Below are 23,838 nucleotides of genomic sequence, written 5' to 3'. Positions count from 1 at the left end.
AAGGTCAGAAGACTACTAATACTAAGAGACTGCAGGTTCTTGCCCAGTTTCTTAAGGCGAAGTCACACGAAGCTAATATTGGCTCCGAATACTAGCAGTATTTTTGTCACGCCACAAGGTAATTCATACCTCTATGATTATAGTAACAGTATCAAATGTCCTGACTTGTGCGACCCCTTCGGCTGTTATTGACGTTCAAACTTTAACTTCAACCATAATATAGCTTAACTTCCTGTCATGCAACTGGATATAAGTTGGTTACTGGTGCTAATTCAGTAATACATACCCTCTAAATCTAAAAATGTTATCTAAAGAGCACTATGAGACGGATAGTAATTTTTTACTGTTTAGTTCAGATATCGTACAACAGAATGAGCCACTTTGTATAAACCGAATTACTACCAATTGTACCTATTTCTTCCCTACGCCTGCGTTTAAATTCTAAATTCGTTTAACTTCTAAACTTTTAAGTGAATTTCAATGCGGTTTCCAAACCAGCTTTTAGAACATTTCACGAGAAAGGTTTAGTTATATTACGTACATTTACGTACATTTTAGGTATTCTATGTACACAATGGGCAGAGCACATAGTTCGAAAAACCGGTATACGTAGTGGTCCCAGGGTGTTAGAATGGCAACCTCTCACGCAGTATTAGAAGACATTCCATTAGGTCGACAAACGACATCGAACGAGTCGTTTGATGTCATTTGTGAACTAGATTATTCAGGCAACCAAAGACAGTGGCGTTTGAAAGTTCTAGTAGCGTAGTAGCGTTTGAAAGTACAAGTTCCTATAAGAGACCTATTAGGTCTTGAATACTTGTATAGGAACTTGTACACTTGTATGTGTACTTACTGTATATAATACAGTAGTGGATGTCGGTGGACGACGATGATAACGATGATGAATGTGTAAAACCCATCCATGCGAGGTCAGAACAAGTATAAGGTTCAATTATTAATGTTCAATTATTTCTTTATCTTATGTGGGGAAGTTCAATAATAATAAAAAAGAAAACACTCTGTAGGTTGGCAACACAGGGAATGGGAGGGGGGGGGAGGGGGAGGGTGCAGAAGGGATAGGGAGTGGTGTTTTTTGAGCGGTGTAGGATTTTAGGTGCTAGAGGAATATTTAGTTAAGTAACCCCCGACCCTAAAAGAGTGGTGTTATAAATTTGACGTGTGTACTGTGTATCTGTGTATTTGTCTGTGGCATCGTAGCTCCTAAACTAATCAACCAATTTTTTATTTCGTTTGAAAGGTGGCTTGTTGATCGAGAGGTTCTTGTTAAAATTCAAGAAAATCGGTTCAGCCGTTTGAAAGTTATCAGCTCTTTTCTAGTTACTGTAACCTTCACTTGTCGGGGGTATTATAAATTTTTAATTTACACTCGTATAGTGTGAAGTTTTATTTTTGTACGGCTAACACGAGTCAGCTAGTTTGTTATTAAACCACATCACGAAATAACCTTACGTAGGCTAAACCAAGGAGTATAAGGCTTAGTTAGGGTTTATTGTTGGATTACAACGCCACTCCTATTGTTCTAAGGTATTCTAGACGCCATAATATTAATTGTTGATCCATTGTAGAGAATACACTCAAGCTTATCACAGATCTAGTTGAGCGCCGATTACATTATAGAGAACAACTTTCCTATCAACCTTTGAGATTTGCATCCATATACTTCCGTACGATATTTAGGTACTATCCATTTTAATATTAATCGTTAATGCAAATCCGATGATGTATGTCTGTCTGTCTAACTGTTACCATTGTACGACTCCTAAAGAAAAACATACGATACTTTTTAGCGTGAAAATTTAAAGGCCGATTCACACCAAACACGTATACGTGACACGTGCGTAGTGCGGGTTACGTATACGTCCACGCTTTACGCAAGCGGTGTGCCATGTCTCATACAGTTCCATACATTGCAACGCAATGGTACGCGCTACGTCTACGCTTACGCAACGCTTACGAGCTATGAACAAATATTCCAAACGGATTTTTAAAATACCTAAACCCACGTGGATAAAGTAGCAAGCTTACGTGACGATTGTATTTCTCTTACATCAATGTACGTGACGCTACGTGTCGTAGTCAGAAGTCGGTCACCGATTTTACCCGACTGCGGCAAATCAAAAGGAAGGGTTATGATTTTAGCAGTCTATGTATGTATGAATTATATTATTTTTCAAGATAAAATTACAACTCTCAACTGCACCCGTGCGAACCCAGGTCGGGCCACTAGTCACACTATAACAATATTATAAAGGCGAAAGTTTGTGTGTATATATGTGTGTGTGTGTGTGTGTGTGTGTGTGTGTGTGTATATGTTTCTTACACCTTCACGCAAAAACTATTGGACGGATATGGCTGAAATTTGAAATGTAGATAGATAATATCTTGGATTAGCACATAGGCTACTTTTTATCCCGAAAAATCATTGAGTTCCCACGGGATTTTCCCACGAGATTCCTAAAGACCCATCCACTTAACCGATTTGTATGAAATTTGGTACCGAGGTAGCTTGCGTTCATTTTATTGACATAGACAACTTTTTATTCCGGAAAACCAAACAGTTCCCACGGATCTTCAAAAACCTACATCCACGCGGATGAAGTTGCGGGCATCCTCTAGTAGTATATAAAAACAGTCCGCAGCGTTTGTTTGGAAACGCTAAAATCTAAACGAGCTGAAATTAGTAGTATACGAAGCAGCTTCGATAGCTTTCTTGGCTAAACAACGTTTAATCGAAATTGGATCAAAGAATTGGTCGCCAAACTTCGATTAGGTATCTATTATAATACACCCCTGTGCCTCGAAGATTACATTAACCTTGTTACCAGTTATTACCATTTACAATAATGAATGACTGTCCCTGATTAACTTTATGGTAACATCCTACATACATAATAGGTAAAGAAATGTCTGTCTGTCCGTTTGTCCGTTTGTCCGTCCGTCCGTCCGTCCGTCCGTCCGTCCGTCCGTCCGTCTGTCTGTCTGTCTGTCTGTCTGTCTGTCTGTCTGTCTGTCAGTCAAAAAACCTGTAGGGTACTTCCCGTTGTCCTAGAAACATGAAATTTGGCAGGTAGGTAGGTCTTATAGCACAGATACAGAAATAAATCTGAAAACTGCAAATCTGTGGTTACATCATTTAAAAAAAATGTGTTTCAATTTTCAAAGTAAGATAATTATACCAAGTGGGGTATCATATGAAAGGGCTTTACTTGTATATTCTAAAACAGATTTTTATTTATTTTTATGGATAATAGTTCTTGATTTATCGTGAAAAATGTTGGACTAAATACCCGAGTACGGAACCCTCAGTGCGCGAGACTGACTCGCATTTTTTTTCTTATAATATGGTATGGAACCCTTTATGTGCGTGTCCGACTCGTATTAGACCTGTTTTTCATTTCAATGTGGTGGAGTTAACATTTCAATGGAGTTACGTTGGAGTTCGACTTTGAATTTGCCTTTTTTCTTGTAATATGAAAGATCTCATATGCGCTGTTTTATTTTATCGACGAGTGTGCCAAGAATTACAAATATCAATAAGGCGAAACAGCTTTGTGGAAAATTCCTCTAAATTACATCAGTGCTTGCTGCCTGAATATATCTGCTTTTTATTATCGGAGAACTCTATGTGACTCGCTCCATACAAAAGTAGTCTGGTTCTCATCATCATGAAAGTGTGGATGTTTGGATGTTTGGACGTTTGTTACCTACTCAATCATGCAAAAACGGCTGAACAGATTTGGCTGAAATTTGAAATGGAGATAGACGATATCCTGGATTACACAGGCTACTTTTTATCCCTGGAAATCAAGGAGTTTCCACAGGATTTTGAAAATTTAAGAATATTTAACCACCATATAAAATTATTTGTAATCTAACTAGTAACTGTTAAAAATTCAACTATCAATAAAATATTATAACGATTTTTACAAATATTTATTTAAAACTGTCCACAGATCCGATAACGGTCGAGAGGTCCCAAAGGACTACTATGCAGCTGCTAGACCAAATAGCATAAAAAAGTTGAAATACTCAGTCGTTCATCAGTTTATTTTTCATTGCATAGTTGTGTACAATACTTGATTCCGAACAAACTCGTGCTCAAAGACTACAAAAAAATATTTGCGTACTTAACTTTTAAACTAAGTACGTAGGAACATATTTTTACAAAAATTTGGTTAACTGCAGACACAAATATTAACTTCTTTGCGTAGCTTGAGAGTATGTGTAAAATTTTATTGAGTTTGATTGATTAATAAATAATCCTGATACTTAGGTATATGATATAAATGCAAAAATATATCTGCCTGTCCGTCTGCTAGCTTTTCACGACCCATTCGTTTCGTTTAACCAATTTTGTCGTTTACTATATTACGCTACGTTACTTGATAAGGTCAAGTATTGCGTTGGATGCTAGAGCTATTGTCTTACCGAACCGTTTTTTTTTTTAGTTTTATTTTACTTTTGCTAAACATCGGCGACACCAGATCCTATGACCTACTTACAAGCTGCTGGAAAATAGTTGACATCTACTTAATGCATTTTTTATGTATGTTTAGTAGAACATAATCGTAAAAGAACAAAGGATTCCCGAGATATAAACAATCGCACTTTCTTCTCGCCAGATTTTTAAAGCTTTTACCTAAGTAATATAGCCATAGTTATAAGTTTTAGATTGTAACACTATGTGTGGTGCGTATTGCTTGCTCGGTGGCTGGCTTTTCCTGCATATTTAGCAGTGGGAGGGCGGGCGGTGCATATCGCATGCTGCATGATGCACCATACAGATGTCTGGTTTACTAGAACATAGCAAACTAGAGGATGCCCGCGACTTCGTCCGCGAGGATTTAGGTTTTTAAAGATCCCGTGGGAACTGTTTGATTTTCCGGGATCAAAAATTGCCTATGTCAATTACAGGGACGCAAGCTACCTCGGTACCAAATTTCATACAAATCGGTTAAGCGGATGAGTAGGTATTTGGGAATCCCGTGGGAACTCTTTAATTTTCCGGGATAAAAAGCAGCCTATGTCCATCCCCGGGATATATAAGCTAACCCTGTACCTTTCGTCAGAATCAGGGCCGTGAACAGGTAGCAGACAGACAGACAGACACACTTTCGCATTTATAATATTAGTATGAGTAAAACCTTTGGTTCCTTTATAGTTAACTAGCTGACCCGACAGACTTCGTCCTGTCAAAAAGATTTGTAATGTAGCAGTTTTTGTGCCTACGTATTTTAAAAAATTCTCCTGAACAGAACCGTTGACGTTAGGAACACACCTACATTGCTTAGACAACAGTGAGTGCTTGTAATTTAATATGAACTTTATACCATAGCAATAAAGCTCAAATTGACTACGTTTTAGTTAGAAATCATTTGTATGGGAAAAAGAAAAGGGCTATTTTTAGGGTTTTTCCAGCAATAATTCTAATTTTTCTCGCCGTAAAAACCATCCTTGAACTTCAACGAACATTTTAAAAAAAGATTTGGCCAAATTGGTCCAGGCGTTGTTGAGTTATGCGCTTACCAACACATTTTGCGATTCATTTTTATATTATAGATTATTATCATTAAGACACATAAAAACTGAGTTGTTCCAAGCAAACAAGATCAAAGTTAAACTAATTTATTCACATGAATCCTATGGAGCCTCGTGAGCGATGAATGTCTTCACATAAATTTTCAAATTTTCTTTTGAACAACTCAGCAACAAGAGAAAATTAAAAATTTATAACACTCCCGAAAAGTGAAGGTTACAGTAACTAGAAAAGAATAACTTTCAAACGGCTGAACCGATTTTCTTGGATTATAGCTAAGAACACTATCGATCAAGCCACCTTTCAAACAAAAAAAAACTAAATTAAAATCGGTTCATTATTTTAGGAGAGCTACGATGCCACAGACAGATACACAGATACACATATCAAACTTATAACACCCCTCTTTTTGGGTCGGGGGTTAAAAAGAGACAAATTAATATCACATGTCATTAGTCTACTCAACAGGTGCCCATTTTACTCGTGGTCGTATATGAAAAGCAGCCTAACAGGTATGTTTTACCCTTCGGGCACTCACAGAGAGAGTTTCCGTTTAGTTGAATGAATGGAGTGAGATACGAGTTTCTATTTAGCACGGTAAAATGAACTGTCTTTTGTTAACATGTCGGACAAATAAATAATATTCACTGTGATAAATACGTGTGGTAATTATTTTAGTAATTAGTCAGTAATCCTACTAATATTATAAACGCGAAAGTTTGTATGTAGGTAAGTATGTATGGATGGATGTTTGTTACTCTTTCAGACAAAAACTACTCGACGTACTTGGCTGAAATTTGGAATGGAGATAGAATATACCCTTGTTTAACTCATAGGCTACTTTTTATGCTGGAAAATCAATGAGTTCCCACGAGATTTTTAAAAACCTATGTCCACGGTCGCGGGCATCAGCTAGTTAAGACATAATATATGCAAGGTATTCTTTTTTAAATTCTCGGATAAAATCAAACATAGAAGACATTGGTTAAAATAATATATTGGCCTAATTTCACTTAAGATCGTTATGAAAGCTCCAAAAGTTACTGGAACTTTGTTTATAAAATTACAGCGCCTGTTTCCTAAATTTTAAGAAGAATGAGAGAAGTCAGTTTTATTTATATGTAATACAAGATAGACTTGCGTTTACCAGCAATTGCCTAATGGCGTAATTTAACCTAGACCACACTTATTTAGAGCGCGCTTACCTATTCAATCTGGTTTTGAAGGTATTTAAGTTAAATGGGACGAAACACGGACGTCGAAAGGGCATTCCACACCTTAGCATTTCGTATCAGAAACATTATGAGGCCAGGAATTTACAACTAAGGTGTTAAATGTATTTTTTTTACTTCTAAATCGTAAATGGAGTAGAATAATCCCTTTACAGCATTCCAATTTTAGCAGCACGCTGTGTAGCATCCGGACGCGCTCATGAATTTCAATGTTATGAAATGTGTGTGCCATATCGCTCTTTGCAGCATTTTAAACGGCTAACAGCGAGACTCGTGGTAATCTTTTAATGCATTTCACTTGCACTTTATAGCTAAACCATAGGTGCGTTCACACATCCGCACAAGGGGAGAGCGCCACAACGCCAAACGGCACGCAAGGCAGCTTCATCTCCAAGCTGCGTGCTCGTTTCGCACTCACGTAGTCATTGCACAGAGACGAGATAATGCATGAGTGGCTGTTGAGTTGACGCACTGTCAACGATGACATTAACAGGGAGTGGCGAGCAGGTTCAGCGCGTCAGGACGCGAGGGCGATTATGTAAATGCACGGTTACGTGAGTGATAGATAACAGTCCCTTGAACCAAGATATTATAAAACTCCAGATATGCACAGCTCATACATTAGTGTTCTAGAAATTGAAGACAAATTCGTACGATTGTGTATCTACAGTGTGTGGTTGCTGTCGCAGAAACAAAAAAACGGCAGTTTGTTTTATTAACTAGTTACTAATGATATCGACTTGAAAGAAATAATTTAAAATAACGACTGTCCAACCTATACCTACATGCACAACCTATTTATACATCTTTATATTTAATTTAGCTTCAATTTTTGAATTGGTTTTATCTTAATTATGCTTTTATAACTGATGGTTAAAAGTTAACGAACACGATATTTTACCAGGTAAATAAGCTCTTATTCTTATTTAGACTAAAAAATACCCATTAGAGTGTCTAAAGAGTGTCTATTGAAGAAGACAGATGCACAATTAGTAGCCAATGCCACTAACGCGTGACCTATCACGCGTCAAGCTACTAAGTATAGAGAAGCTAGATTTGAGCTACATTAGTTGCTAACGCCATGATCTATCATTCACGCGTCAAGCTACCGTAGCGAAGATTGAGCTTCTTTTTTAGCTACGTACTATGGTCACTAGCTATAGTAACTATAGCTACGCTAGCTAGTAATATGGCATCATAGTAGCAAGTAAAGCTCAGCCTTATAATATCATCCTTTCGACAGTGCCGCCGGGGTGGGTCTCGTATTAAAGAAAAGTTGAATAAACTCCATTTAGAACTTTTTGCGCTTGTAATGGTAGTGGTAATGGTGCTTGAAAACCAATTAAGCGTCGGATCAACAATCTGAGTAGCTAACAATATGAACTTTGGTTACTGGGAGGCATAAGTAACAGCGCACAATCGTTTTTCTCCAGACACCTTTTCTACCTCTAATTCAAATAATAAAAAATATTTTCCTGTGATTCTCTTTAGTTTAAAGCACAATTTTATAGCTAACTCCTTAGCCGCCACACCCGTAGACCTGTACCCCAGATACAAGTTCAAATAAACTGGGTCGACCCTAAGGCTCGGCGCTAACGGGCCACCGACCATTTCCACCGTCGGCTGTCGCGCACTACGTCCTTTGGTACCGTGCAAGTGGAGATGACCAGTGGCTGCCACGAGTGGTCCGTGGCCGCCACTAACGGTTGGTGGCCACCACTGGTGGTCGGTGGTCGCTAAAATTCGCAACACTCTCCTGCTGTAAGTAGCGAGTGGCCGTCGCCGCCGACATGTCGCGGACACTAAGGCGAAATCTATAGAGCGCACTTTGACTTTGATTAGACTTAATTTTCAGTTAAAACGGGACAAATTTATGCCAGTGGTATAACGCTGTCTCGTTTTAACAATGTCTTAAGTCTCAAAGTCAAAGCGCGTTCTATATCTTCTCATAATAAGTGACAAGCGCCACCGGTGGTATGTCACGGACACTGAGTAGCGAATGGACGCCACTCGACGTGTTAAAAATCAATAACAGCTAACAATTACAAGTGTAAATTAAAAATGTATAACACCCCCGACAAGTGAAGATAACAATAACTAGAAAAGAGCTGATAACTTTCAAACAGCTGAACCGATTTTCTTTGATTAATAGCTAAGAACACTCTCGATCAAGCCACCTTTCAAACAAAAAAACTAAATTAAAATCGGTTCATTAGTTTAGGAGCTACGATGCCACAGACAGATACACAGATACACACGTCAAACTTATAGTACCCCTCTTTTTGGGTCGGGGTTAAAAGGTAACCAACTTGTCGCCAGTCACCAGTGCCTGTGGTCGCTCAGCTTCGGCGGCCCGTTTGCGCGGAGCCACATGAAATTGTACAAGTGTGTTTACACTCTCACAGTGTTAGGTGGGTACATATTTTGTTTTTGGTGCGATTTTTGATAGGATTTAAGAAACGTATAAACGATTGGGTCAATTTTACTCTGTTATTTTTACGAAGACTTTTAAATAAATATTTACTTTTGGTATGAGGCAATAAAGTGCAATTCAGCTCGCGAAGTACTGTGGTCTAAAATTTAACAATGCCTCCTTTTCTATCATCTAAACTTTTACCTCATAAATCTCTATCTTTCTCTATCTCTTTTTTGAGATAAGACTTACACGGAAGCCGTCGAGGAGAGAGCCGCAGTGGTAGGTATATACGCATACGTGGCATAGATACTTGGCTGCATATCTCATGATCTCGCTTCCTAATTTCCTATTGTGACTGTAAGCTAGCCTAAAACTTTAAATTTAAATAACAGTTGGAGGTATACCTAAAATTTATTGTTACATGTAATAATTTAAAACGTTTCGTTGGTTTTTATGCGAGAATGGCACGAAGCCAGGCGGTTGCTCTTGAAAAAAAGTAAATTAAAGCTGAATAAACAAGTGAAAGGAGTTTTTAAAACACACCTAAGTATACAGTTTCTAATTGTAGTCGTAATTATTCGTTACTTTTTAAAGTTCCATACTTGACAAGAAAAACTTAATAAATATCTATGGAATCCGAACCGGTGTCTGTCTGTGTGTCACAGAATTAAGTATGTATTTTAATCAGAAACAAAACTTTATTGCCATCACTTAATAATTTGTTAGTTATTAGTTTAAGCAACTACCCAAACTAATTTTTCAGGTTATGTATATTATTTTTACTTCTCGAACATGTCAAGTCAATGTAAAACAATATTTTTACATACCTACATTGTTTGGCACCATTTTACACGGCATTATTTGCACAATTGAAACGAGCTTGTGTCCTTCACTAAATAAAGTTACTAGAGAAGTAGCAAAACAAACCTTGTCACGCTAAATATATGCGCTATTTTACAAAATCAGATCAGACCTAACAAGTGTTCATTATAACCAATACATTATGGTCTCTCATTACTTATCACCATTATGGTTCGTGGGTGTCAAACCACTGGGTGTTTGCATCAATCATCGGTTAAATTACTGTTTTGTGGGCGCAAAACCAAAACTAGCTATCTATATATACTATCTATATATACTATAGGTAATTTATGTCCCATATTAATCCGTTCCGTTGGAGAGAAGTCTAGCGGTGTGACCTATGACAAAGTGGCGTGCACTGATTTCGTGCTTGGGTAGGCATTTTTAGGTAGATAGGTTATTCTACATTAAAAAGCACTAGTTATTCTACACTAGCTGATACCCGCGACTTCGTTCGCGTGGATGTAGGTTTTTTAAAATTCCCGTGGGAACTCTTTGATTTTCCGGGATAAAAAGTAACCTATGTGCTAATGCAGGGTATAATCTATCTCCATTCTAAATTTCAGCCCAATCCGTCCAGTAGTTTTTGCGTGAAGGAGTAACAAACATACACACACACACACACACGCACACACACACACACACACACACACACACACACACACACACATACAAACTTTCTCCTTTATAATATTAGTGTGATTAAAAAGCACTAGGGTAAGCAGTACTTTTATGCCTCTATGACCTGTGCGCCAGTCCGTATATCAGTCAATTATACTGGGTGAGCACAGTACTAAATCGGAAAATGGGGAATTTTCTTTTCGTTTTCTTCCTGCATCGTAAAGCATGTGCCAGTTATTACCAGTTACAAATACCCGGCAGTAAATATCACGTTGAGCTTTGGGAATCTCGCCAGCTTCGGCTCAGTATAGAGCGTTGTCTCAGTCGTTGAATCTAAAGAAGACAGTCAACGCTATACAAAGCTGAAGCTACTAATTATATTCCATTTCTAAAGATGTAGATGTCTCATATTTAGTACCGGGTCGGTACTTTACCATTCACATGACACCTCTGACAATAGAGGATAAAGTGAAAATAGCATTCAAAACCTCTCTCCGTCACTCGTTTCCACTCGTTTCATACAATCGTAGTTCCAATTTCATTTGAATATTAAGCAACCTAAGTCCATGAAATTTTGCAGGCATAGTCTAGAAACTAATAATATCTATGTCTGTGGTTTTCCAGATTTCTGTTAAAATATTCGGTTTCAAAGTTACGCGGTCTTAAAATTTTCATACAAATCTTGGAGCCCCTGTAATTTTAAAACTACATATTTTTAGAAAAATCTAAAACACCACAGACACAGATATTAGTTTCTAGAATATGTCTGCAAATTTCATGGATTTTGCTTGCCTAATATTCAAATGAAATTGGAACTACGATTGTATGAAACGAGTGGAAACGAGTGACGGAGAGAACCCTGTGTCAGTTTGTATGTGTAAGGATCAGAACCCACCACATTATTATCTTTAGGAAATTCCTACTACGATAATCTTTACGAATACTTCGAGAGAAAATGGATTCATCTTCGTCAAGCAATGGATGTGTCTGCAACTTTAATATCATCGGTCTACCCATAAGAGTGTCTGCCAAACCTTGTGTTTTCTGGGGTCTCCAGTCTAGCTTTTTAAGTCCTCCAAAATATATTCCTTACACATTGCCGCATGAGTTTCGCAACTTGTCGCAAATATCCCATTCCATCCAAATGAGTATAACATCATGTTTATACTATGATGTATAGCATATGTAATATAAAACTGTTGCTTGGCTTGCATTCAACACTGACAAGCTCTGAACACACCCCTTCGTACAACGTTCATGGTCACCGAGTTGAATTATATTAGGAGGAGCAAGCTACGAGTATGCGTCATGCCATATGGCATGACGCATACTCGTAGCTGTATGTAGGCATCACAATCGCCCCACAAATATGATAACAAAATGAAATACAATAGTGATAGAAGAAACAAAAATTAATATTTATTTTTGCTAACAAAATGGAGCATCCCTTGAATTTGAATAATTTCAAAATCGCTTCCATTCAAGAGTCACTGGGTGTATGTTTTGGAAAAAATTCAAAAATTTCCTATCTGGAGCCTTTCTGGAGCATCCTTGGTAAATAATGACTGAAATCTATGATAGGTATGGTATGTTTTCCGACTCAGCTTATAAAGCTCTTTTGTTAGGTATCTGACCCGATAGGCTTAGAAAAAAAATCGATACAAAATTTGATGAAACTTTTAAGGACCACAAAACTAGGCAACAATAATAAACTATACATCTTTGTTACCTTAAGAATCCAAAAAACTGGAGTCAAACCGCGGTCCTCATATTTCGCAAACGAATTCCCACTTAAGGCCCCGAAAGTGATTATACCAGAATTGAAAGTGGATAGACCGGACATACTATTGACAATTTCATTATCATCATAATCAACCCATCTCACTTGAGCATGGATCACCTCTCAAAATGAGAAGGTTTAAGTCCGAAAAGATAGAGATGTGGGATTGAACCGCGACCTCCTGAACATCTGCAATTTACTGCACGATAAAAAGCACGATTGACCGCACTTTTACAACGAAACTAGGTTTACACCCGCCAGTACAAGCGACTATAGATGGGTGCAAATAGCTTTGTTGCTGACTGTACACACTAGCCAGTTTGAGGTAATCCTGGGGACTCTAATGTAAGGCAACTCGTTGGTATGATAATATATTACGAGCCTGCCAGCGCTGATACGCACGTATAATATTAACGAGCAACGGGCCGGTTTCTTCCATAACTTAAACTTATAGCTATTATGTTGTATAGAAGCGGGCGTTACTTACAAGGAACCAAATTTCGTAATTACGCAATGTCTACATTTCTTGAGGATACCCTGGAGTGTCTGTGCAAAACGTGCGTCGAGTATGTTTTCGGGGATCTTGCTTGCTTGGTGGCTGGCTTTTCCTGTATGTTGACCATTGGGAGGGCGAGCCGTTCATATCGCATGTTGCGCCATACGATTTTCTGTTTCAGTGGATAGCAAATTAAGCTTTTGGTTCCTTTTTTATGACTAGGTGATACAAAAATATAATCCACTAAACCAATCATTTCACCTGAAAGGTTGTAGGTACATCTCATCTAATGCACAGGCACTATTGCCTTACACCTGCTCCCGTACAAAATTCTCGGATATCAGAAATCCCAACGATCCTAATAAAACCTAAATCCATGTGATTAGTCACATGTTGCGGGAAATAGCTAGTTAAGTGCCGCCATGCAAATAAAAACAAATAAAAGTACATAGTGTTATATTTTGTACGACGCACGGTTCGGTTTTTTAATAAATTGTAATAAATTACTAAAAGTTAACATAAAGTGTACAATATACACACTTATTTACTTACAAAAATTCCAGCAAATGCTTTATAGTTTGTTGAAATAGCTATTCAAGCTTGATATTTCTAGAGAGAGAAGCTATCAACATAATATTATTATAGAAAATAAAAGCTATCAAGCGAAAGAGAATTTAATATAGGGTTACCATATTAAATTCTCTTTCAAGTAATTGTCACGATGATTATGCACGATGTCGTAACTCAGTCTCTTCATGGAAATTTAAGCTAAATCGAGGGAAATTAATTCCAAGTATAAATATATATGACCTATATGCAACATTTCATGATAAGTTGATTGAACTTTGCATAAATAAGTTATTAGCAATTTTATTAGTTCATCACATTTTAATATTTAGAGTCATTGTTGTTTGAATATATATTTTTTTGTTAATGTACGTTTCTTTTTTACGGTTGCTTTTTTTTAGGCCATGTACGTAACGAAATAAAAGAAAAAAAATTAAAGTTAGTCTTTAGAATCTATAGACAACTTTCGTGCAAAGTTGGTTTTTTGCACTTACACTATAACTAGAATCCTAATGTCGCTTAGTGAACATAAAGTTGCATAATTCAACAAAAAAATATTCCAAGTGCTAGTCAATTATAAAATGGTTTTTATAACAATCAATTTTTGAGCATCATAGGGGAAAGTCGCCTATATTAGTAGGAAAAAAATCGGCATGGAATCATTATCGGATTATGAAAATAGTATTAGTTAATACACATACATCACGCTTTCTATCCATGCTAACATTATAAGAGCAAAAGTGTATCTATTTGACTATCTACCAGCTTTTCATGGCTTCATCGATTTATTATTTATGAAAGGTACAGTAATAGCTTACATCCCGAGGAAGAAAAAAAGCAATTTTTACCTCAGATAATCAAAGAATTCTCACATGATTTAAAAAGGAACGCAAATGTGTGCCGATGAAGTTGCGAGTCTCATCTTATTCATCACAGAGAAACTTGCATCCCGGAAACGGATATAAGTTAATTTTTACCACAAAAAATCGAAGAGTTTCCAAGGGATTTACAAAAAATTTAATTTTACGAGTACAAAGTTGTGGACATCATCTAATTTATAATAACTATAATTATTATTAATGTATAGTACTTAATACATTTGATTTTTTTTTCAACTAACTAGCCACATAAAAGCAGTGAAAAGTCAATATTGCTCACTCAGTAATGCACTCAGTTGAAAAAAGTGTTTTGAATTTTGAACGCTGTGAATTCTGCATTTTATATTATTCATATACTTTATTTCAATTATAGCTCTCATTTTTTTTTTCTAAATATTACAATATAAAACTTATATTTCATGCATCGTATTCTGCATTTAATTAATAATATTATATACAGTATGTTTTTTAAACTGGGATAGTTTGGGGAAATCCAAAATCATCGGAGGTACAAGAAAGCTGCCATATGAACCTTTATGCCTTTTTTATGAAAATAATTTTGGCACATCAATTTTTTGGTCAAGCATGAGTTGTGCATAAAAATAACTGAAATTGACGAAAATCTTTTTAATGCTGATCGACTCAGTTTCATGTAAGGGCCTTTTGTCACTACGTGTGTTCAGAAACGTGTTGGTACCGCATGATATGGCATGGTGAGATTTCATATTGAATTGTCATATTGAAAGTTGGTATTTGTGCTTTCAGTTAAAAATGAGGGAATACGTATTTCAGAATTTTTGTCAATTTTTATTTTAATGTAGCTTACATTTTCATTTGAATTATTTTATCTCACTCAACGAACTTGGGTGCTATTTCACAACCGCCAGATAACTTTATCTAACGAATAAATTTAACGTTATGACAGTTTTTGTATTGGAAATCTGTAAAAATGTCAAATAAAAGTTAGATAAAGTTTATCTGGCGTTTGTGAAATAGGCCCTTAGTGTGATGAAAAAATAATTATTTTCACAGTACGGCGCGGCGCCAACATAAATATGTCACTATCGTAGCATTGTAGCCGCGTAGCATATACGTAGCACATGCGTAGGCTGTTGGTAAGCCGCAACTGCACCATAATTACATTTTCCGCACCAAAAGGGCCGTTATAACAATATATCCGATTCGCTAACCAATTGTTACACTATTAAGTTCTGACAAGGACCGGAAAATTAAGCGGAATATACATATGAATATATAATACTTAATGGACACTCAGAAGTAGATTTTGGTGTAACTCTACTATCAACTCAAGTCTTTTTGGGTTCTGGCAGGTCACGTGACTAACTTGCAAAGTAGATAGGCTATTGTAGTTCTTTTTGGCGGAGAGTGCGATAAACTGCGTAGGATGTCGTATTGTGTCTTGCGCGACCCTCAGAAGATTTACCGCGACCAAGATTTCTCTCGTATCTTTATTTTTTGTTTGATTTACCAACCTTTTAATTACCATAAAAAATTTAAGTGCCATGGCAGGAAAAGTTTTAATTATTTTTTGTTTATTCAACAATGCTATAAAAGTTTGTTTTGTTTTTAAAATATATAACAAAATTTACTTACGCTAAAAATTACGAAACGTCATAATATCACGCCGCATGACATATTACGCTCACGCTTACCACAATCAGCTAAGCTGATTCTTAATTCCACGATTCACAATATTTCACCAATTATTGTAATTTTATGAATATTTTAGATCATTCGATTAAAATTTTTGAAACTGCATAAACGTATTAGGAATTTAATTCCGTCTAAGCATTTTTTTTGTGTAAATTAAAAATTTGTGATGTGTCTTTGTTATGGGATCATTTTTATTGCAGCCATATTTAAGAAATTTTCTGTTGTTAACAGGACGATGCAGCGTCTTCGCTCTATAGACTGGGCGGCAGTGCGTCGAGACAGCCACAATGTCTTCACCAAACTTATAAGAACTCGTGACCCTCGCGACATCGAAGGCCCGGATATTACTGTACCAACTCGAACACGACTCTCCGTGAGTATCTCACTTATTATAATAAGAAGCTGGCAAATAAAACAGTATAGTTATACTTGTGATCAAAATACTTTTTTTCCTTTAATCCCGATACATTCAGATACAGATCTTGACAGATCTGAACTCATTTTCAAGCAAAGTGGCCTAAATGTACTGAAATGGAGTCAACAATTCATGATATCGATCACCAAATACGAACTATAACTAATTTCCAAACAAAACGCCTAAAACTCTACTAAAATTGAGTCCGAAATTCGTGAGATCCAAACGATATAATTACAGTAAACTGTCGATAGCTTTCATTCAACTTTTAACGACCTATTTAGTGCTGGATGTATTAGTTGTAAATATCCATACAAAAAGCGATAACGTTTTCATCCCCGTAAATGTAGTCCAATTTTCATTATTTTTAGAAATGTTGTAGACATAATAAAGAACTATGCTCGTACGTTTTAATTTTAAAGAAATATTGCTTATGTTTAAAAGTTACTAGCGTCTAAATATCTATATTTTTGACTTAAAATTTTTCTTGACTATGTATATTTTTATTATGTAACTAAACTAAAATACTGTAAAATTAAAACATACGTGAACTTAATCTGATGAGATCAAAATTGTCTAATTTTGAAAACGTTTGGGGGGGTAAAAACGTTATCACCCGAAACAATATTTCAAGAATAAAATGTAGGCAAATGCCATATTGTGCGAAATCTAATTAGTCACAGACCATTACTAACATAATATCTCAACATTTCATTTCAAAGTTCTAACAATGACACAGGCGTATCTTCATCAATCATAGTCTAGTTTGTAACATCGTGATACTTTTATATCAAAGATACTAAAATATGACAAGGAAGGCAATGTTCTGAAAACGAGAATGAAGAATAAGTTATTACATAATTACAGTTAATTATTTTAATTATACCATGCCAGTGTGTTGCCTTATTAGAATTTGTTCAAATTAGAATTTGTCTGGACTAATATTATGTTTTGTGGTTGAACTGGTCTAATAAGAAAACTAGAAAATAACTGATAATCTTCAAACAGCTGAACAGATTTTTTTTGAAGATGGCTAAGAACGCTCCCGATCAAATTATTACCTTTCAAACAAAATACTAAATCAAAATTTGTTTATTTGTTTAGGAGCTATGATGCCACAAACACACAGATACACACGTCAAACTTATTACACCTCTCTTTTTGGAATGGGGGTTAAAAAGAAACTAGACGTTCGCAACTTGTCTCTGAGTTGAGCAATTTGCGAACGACCGCTCGCAAAACAGCCAATATCCTGCATTTACGTTTGCGATGAAAATCAAATAAAAACCAATAACGGCGAATAAAAATGCACATGAAATGGAATCAGTTTTATTAAAGCATCGAGGAAACTGGGAAATAACAATAAGAATAAACCAAAATAAATGTCTGGTGGGAGCTTTCGGCCTTGGCTAGTTACCACCCAACTGGCAAAGCTGTGCCGCTATGCGATCTAGCGTTCCGGTGCGATGCCACGTAGAAATCAATCAGAGCTATTATAGATAGTGATTTGTATTAGGACACAATATGTACAAACACACATACACACACACGCGCGCGCGCGCGCACTCACACACACACACACACACACACACACTCACACACACACACACACACACACACACACTTGTACTGCTTCTTGTAAATCATAATATGTATATTAAAAGCTTAAAGGTCATAACACACATATTAACTCGGAAAGGGATCGTCACCGTATCAACTCGAGCCGTCCAGTATTCTTTGTATGAAACTCCTTATTGCAACGCTCTCTAATCGGAATCTTACTGTAATCGCTTCACTTCGGGACAAGCTCACGAACGTGGTGCGTGGTTAACTTGTAGCTCAAACACCTTTACGACTCATCTTTCCCACGATTACATCTCTCCATACGTCTCTTCGTCCAAGCTTGCCTGTGTGCGGTCGGCGAGCTGTAAGCGTAGCGTCATCGTCTAGCTGTAGCCGAGTTGACGTACCGGAGCCAGGGCTGTAGCTAGAGTCGAATTTGAGGTAGGGCAGTATTGGTTACAGGTAGGGCGAAAGTAAAATCATAATTGATCTGTCCCCGAAGCACGGCCCCCTAAATCAATCACCATCACCATGTACATCATTGACCTCTTGGTCAGTGATGTACATTCAATTGCTACCTATTCGTAGACAAATAATATCTGTGACAGAGCATGAGCATGGATCCAATTCTAAGAACTACTAAATCCTCAATGATATAGAACAAGCGAACAAGATGGTTGAACTTCCAGATTTGGATGTAGTCATCCACGTCTGAGTGAGGGTGAGGTAATTATTAATTTTTGGGTGGGGTAATAATTTATCTTAGTTTCCGGTATTTTTAAGGTAGGGCATTTTGACTTCAAGGTAGGGCATTGCCCCACAGTGCTCTCCCCTAGCTACGGCCGTACCGGAGCTGCTGATCCGCTTTCAGATAAGGTTGACGCCTGGTTGACGGCGAGGCGAAACGCAATACGGTGACGATCACATACCGAGTTGAAACGTGAGCTATCACCTTAAAACCTCGACAGTTAAATCCTACATTGTAAAAGGCTTTGGGATTACACAAGCTTTATTCAGAGCTTCACAACTCCTCACTGCAGTCATTGTCGTTACCATGAGACAACTAAAGCCTCTTACATAATATATCTATTGGACTGCTTTTCATCCAACAATAACTTTATTTATATTGAAAATATTACAATAAAATAAACTAGCATAACAAGATAATATTTTTTCATATATTTTTTCACTCCACAGTTTTTGGAGAGGTACAGTTGAAACTTTCCGATAAATTTTAACATGAGGGCGGCCTTTATAAAGGGGTTTTCATTAAGAGCGCTTGGAAGTGTAATAAAACAACCTGTGCAAACTGTTTCGCTACAGTTTTCATTTCTTTTTTGTTAATATAGTCGGCAATTTTGTTTGTCCACTCAACCAAACATTAAGTCCCATCAATGAAGATGATTTTTTTTTACCGAAAGCAGGATCAGCCAACGAATGTTAATAATTTTTAACCATTTGACAGACAGACACACTTTCCGATTTATAATGCATTATTACTAGTATGCATAAGTTTACCCTAACACACTTGTGACGTAGGTAGATAACTTGAAAGTTACTATAGGGCCTCTGTTATCTTAATTTAAAAACACAAGATTTTATCATAGTCTTTATTCCACGAGATTCAACACACTCATTTTCTTAAAGCGATTTTTTTCTTTTAGTATCCCTATAATTAATTCAATGTCATATTGATATTATAACAATTAAGAGCCACGATAGCCTAGTAGGTTGCGATAGCATCCTATTCGGGAGGCCGCGAGTTCGATTCCGAGGACTTCACGAAACATCGTGAGGAAACCTGCATGCCTTATAGTTCTCCCACTTCTCCATAATGTTCTTAAAGGTGATTGAAGTTTGGTCAGCGTGATGGACCTGAGCCCTTATCATTCTGAAAAGAGACTTGTGTTCATTAATGGGCCGGTGTTGGGTTGATCATGATCATAATGACTATACATTTGTCGAGTAAACTTATTATTATGTAGAATAAGTACAGAATCAATATGTGTGACTGCTACTGCAGTTAAAGCGGTCGTTTGGTTGGGCTTTGAACTTTTATATTTAATTATATTACCTAGGTACATAAAAACGTTATGCTTTGTGATACTGCGAGCTTCAAAATGAACTTAGAATAGAACATTCCAGAGCTGCTTTCTAGAACTTTGTAATTCCGAACTAGAAGCTAAATATAATTTTAACGAAGAATGTGTGCTTTTGGTCCAAAACTAATTAAATGGCAATTCTTAAGGGATTCTAAATATAAAATACTGACAATTAAAAACATCATTTCTGGTGAAAATTTTACTTAACTTAGTTATCATACATGTATTACATGTATTTTGGTAGTAATATTAAGGTAGGTACGTATTGATAATGACTATTATTGAATTGTATGCCATGTATAAAAGTAAATATAATGAAAGTAAAATACCCATATAAATTTTAGAAGAAAAAAAGTTTTAAATTAGTGGAAATATAAATGGAATATAAGAAAATCTCAACAAGGTACGAGTAATAGCTTCTTTGACCGAAGAGCCTTCTTGAGTCATGTCAGCCGCACGTTACGAGCATGCATCTGTCGTTGAAACTCATACTTACCCAGAAAATGGTTTCTTAATCATTTTCTTACAGCATCTTTCGTATGATAGACATTACAAGTACATATACTAATATTATAAACGAGAAAGTTTGTATGTATGGATGGATGTATGGATGTTTGTAACTCCTTCACGCAAAACCTACTAAACGAATTTTACTGTTTGTCTCCTTGTTGCAAGCTATCTCTGTATCTTAAAATCAGTTAAACCGAAGTACCTTGAAAACCAGATTAACAGACCACACTTTTGCATTTATAATATTACTAAATGATGCCCGCTACTTCGTTCGTGTGGATTTAGGTTTTTTTAAAACCCCGTGGAAACTCTTTGCTTTTCCGCGATAAAATTTGCCTATGTTAATGGGATGTAAGTTAACTCTGTAACAACTTTCTTCAAAATCGGTTAAACTTTTGGGCCGTGAAAATTTAGCAAACAGACAGACAGACACACATTCGAATTTATAAAATTAGTATGGATTAATTTGGATAATCATACCTACGGATCCATACTAATATTATAAATGAGAAAGTGTGTCTGTCTGTCTGCTACCTTTTGACAGTCCAACAGTTTAACCGATTCTGACGAAATTTGGTACAGGGTTAGCTTATATCCCGGGGACTACTTTTTATCCCGAAAAATCAAAGAGTTCCCACGGGATTCCCAAAAACCCATCCGCTTAACCGATTTGTATGAAATTTGGTACCGAGGTAGCTTGCGTCTCTGTAATTGACATAGGCAACTGTTTATCCCGGAAAATCAAACAGTTCCCACGGGATCTGTAAAAACCTAAATCCACGCGGACGAAGTCGCGGGCATCCTCTAGTCTCCTATAAAGTAGTTTCAGCTAAGTTGAATATTTGACTCACTGCTATAATTGTGGACACGTTATAAAAAATTGTCTAATATCATCTGTCGAAGTTGTGATAAAATGAAAACCCGAACCTTTACTTCACAGCGGTGCCTTTCTACGCTGGATTTGATTTCGCTGGGAGTTGGATCGTGTGTTGGCACTGGAATGTATTTGGTGGCGGGGATGGTCGCCCGCAAGTTTGCCGGCCCCGGAGTGGCGTTGAGCTTTATCATAGCAGCACTAGCGAGTATATTCTCAGGTAAGACTAACACGGAGTGCGGACTACGGAGAATTTTGATAACTCAACTTCAGCTTACTGCATACTTATTTTATTTTATTTTTTATTTTATTTTTATTAATAAGGTTCGCTAGCGATTTTTACAAAAATGATCTTAAATTAAATAAAGTTAAATTACATGACGTTGTATATAAAATCATTTTAAAGCAAACACTACATGCACATTCACACAATTAACATGGAACAATTATATTATATTACTTACTACATACTTCAATCAGAAATGAGGAGATCCGTACAAGAACCAGAGTAACTCACATAACTCGGCGGGTTGCAAAGTTGACGACACTTCAAGTGTGAGAAGAGTGTGTGAGATGAGAATGGACAGGACACATAGTTCGAAAAATCTATAGACGTTAAGGTCCCAAAGTGATTGTATAGCGACCTTGCATTAAAAAGGGCAGCGGGAAGACGCCTCACTAGTTGGACACTTGCATAGGCGATATAAAATAAGTCGCAGACAACCACTGCTACTTTTGCTATTATGTTATAATATTAACGTAAAAATAATTTATCTCTCAAATTGCTAAATGCTTGCTGCTAAAGGCTTGTCACATTTATAGCTACGTGTTCAGCTGCCTTTACTCCTTGAAAAGATTTCTGTCATACTTACCAACCACCCTCTTCTCGAAATAAGCCAAATAAAGTCTTAGACGCGTTCCAGTTGCACGCTTGAGTTTTAATCCTCACTCATATTATTTTTGTCTTAAAATGACCACGGGGATAAAAAAAACTCGCAAATAGCTTTATCTCTGGGAATCCAATAACTTTAATCTTAGTATACGAGGTAAATCAGCGTTTCCTACCAATTAGAATCCGGGTATCTTTAAAACAAGAGTGAATAGGCACCTTCTAGGTAAACGCGTCCCATCTTAGACCACATCATCACTTTCCATCAGGTGTGATTGTGGTCAAGCGCTTACCTATAGTGAATTAAAAAAAATCGCGGATATTTTATTTTACTAAATTATAAAATGAAACGGTGCGGTGACTGACTGACTAATTGACTGATTTATCAAAAGAAAGATATTATGACGTAGACATCCACTAACATTTTTTTTGGAAATTCAACCCAATGGGGGTAAAACAGGGTCTGAAATCTGTGTAGCGTGCGTAAGTCACGGGTATAGGCTAGTGTAGGTATTTGTATTCATTCATCGGTTTAATGAATATCAAATGAAGTTGTGAAATATTCTACGAAACACCTTAAAAAGTTATTTTTTTTTTGTCAAAAAATGAACAATTACCTAAAACAAATATTAATTTAAAACGGAACATAATACTCACAGACCATATTTTACCCGGGATAACAATACATAAAATTACTAATTACCAGCGTTATCTTTACTCCGGTTGCCCGCATAACGCTGCAGACTGGACATTTAATTTTTAGGAAAGCAAAACTAAGCAAACTTTGTTTTTATTACAAACAGGTTTAAAAATATAATATGTACTTAACCTTTTAGTCTTCAGTTCACTCCAGACGCTAGAGCAATGTTAGCTTTAAAGAGCAATGATTCGTGAATGTAAAGGAGCTTACTCTCAATTTATTCTTTTAGTTTCAAAATGGAAGAATAAAGCAGTATAATTTATTTTATTTGCGAAAATATTTGTATGCGGTATATGTATATTTGGTGTGCGGGCCTCATACCCCGATTGCCATCTCAACCTGTCGCGTCCTGTAGATGCTATTGGCAAGGAAAGATAAAGAAAGAAAAATAAAACCGACTTCAAAAACCACAAACACAAAAAAGTAAAAAATTGTGGTTTTTGAAGTCGGTTTTATATTTCTTTTGAAATTTTTTTATTTCGCAATTTTTAGTGGCCCCGCTGTACATGCTATGCATGTTAACTAAGCTTTTACACTGATCGCGAGCAATTTGCTCTTATACATTGAGGAGTTCTGTTCTCCATTACCGAAGATATTCATCAGATCTTCACCAAATTTATATGGGACCACCTGCAAAGTATACCCTTTCAAACAAAAAAATTCCAAATCGGTTCAGCGGTCAAAAAAAAGATTCCAATGA

At 36.5% G+C, this 23,838-nt stretch overlaps 1 protein-coding gene and 1 long non-coding RNA gene across 2 annotated transcripts in view; one reads left to right on the top strand and one right to left on the bottom strand.

Moving 5' to 3' along the window:
- The window catches only part of LOC123880230 (probable cationic amino acid transporter), a 98,604-nt gene that overhangs the window by 16,652 nt on the left and 58,114 nt on the right, over window positions 1-23,838 (top strand). Inside the window, exons 2-3 of the mRNA XM_045928229.1 lie at window positions 16,317-16,458; window positions 21,616-21,769. Coding sequence (XP_045784185.1) covers window positions 16,321-16,458; window positions 21,616-21,769 — 292 coding nt within the window. The 5' untranslated portion in view covers window positions 16,317-16,320. The remainder of the gene's footprint in view (window positions 1-16,316; window positions 16,459-21,615; window positions 21,770-23,838) is intronic.
- LOC123880232 lies at window positions 4,755-23,092 on the bottom strand. The gene is made up of 3 exons (XR_006799190.1): window positions 23,080-23,092; window positions 22,222-22,223; window positions 4,755-4,820 (listed from the first exon to the last, which is right to left on the bottom strand). It is a non-coding gene; the product is annotated as an uncharacterized LOC123880232 (long non-coding RNA).

This window comes from Maniola jurtina, chromosome Z (assembly GCF_905333055.1).
Source record: "Maniola jurtina chromosome Z, ilManJurt1.1, whole genome shotgun sequence".
NCBI classification, from domain to species: domain Eukaryota; kingdom Metazoa; phylum Arthropoda; class Insecta; order Lepidoptera; family Nymphalidae; genus Maniola; species Maniola jurtina.
The sequence above is the reverse complement of the archived record's forward strand: the minus strand, read 5'-3'. Positions and strand labels throughout refer to the sequence as shown.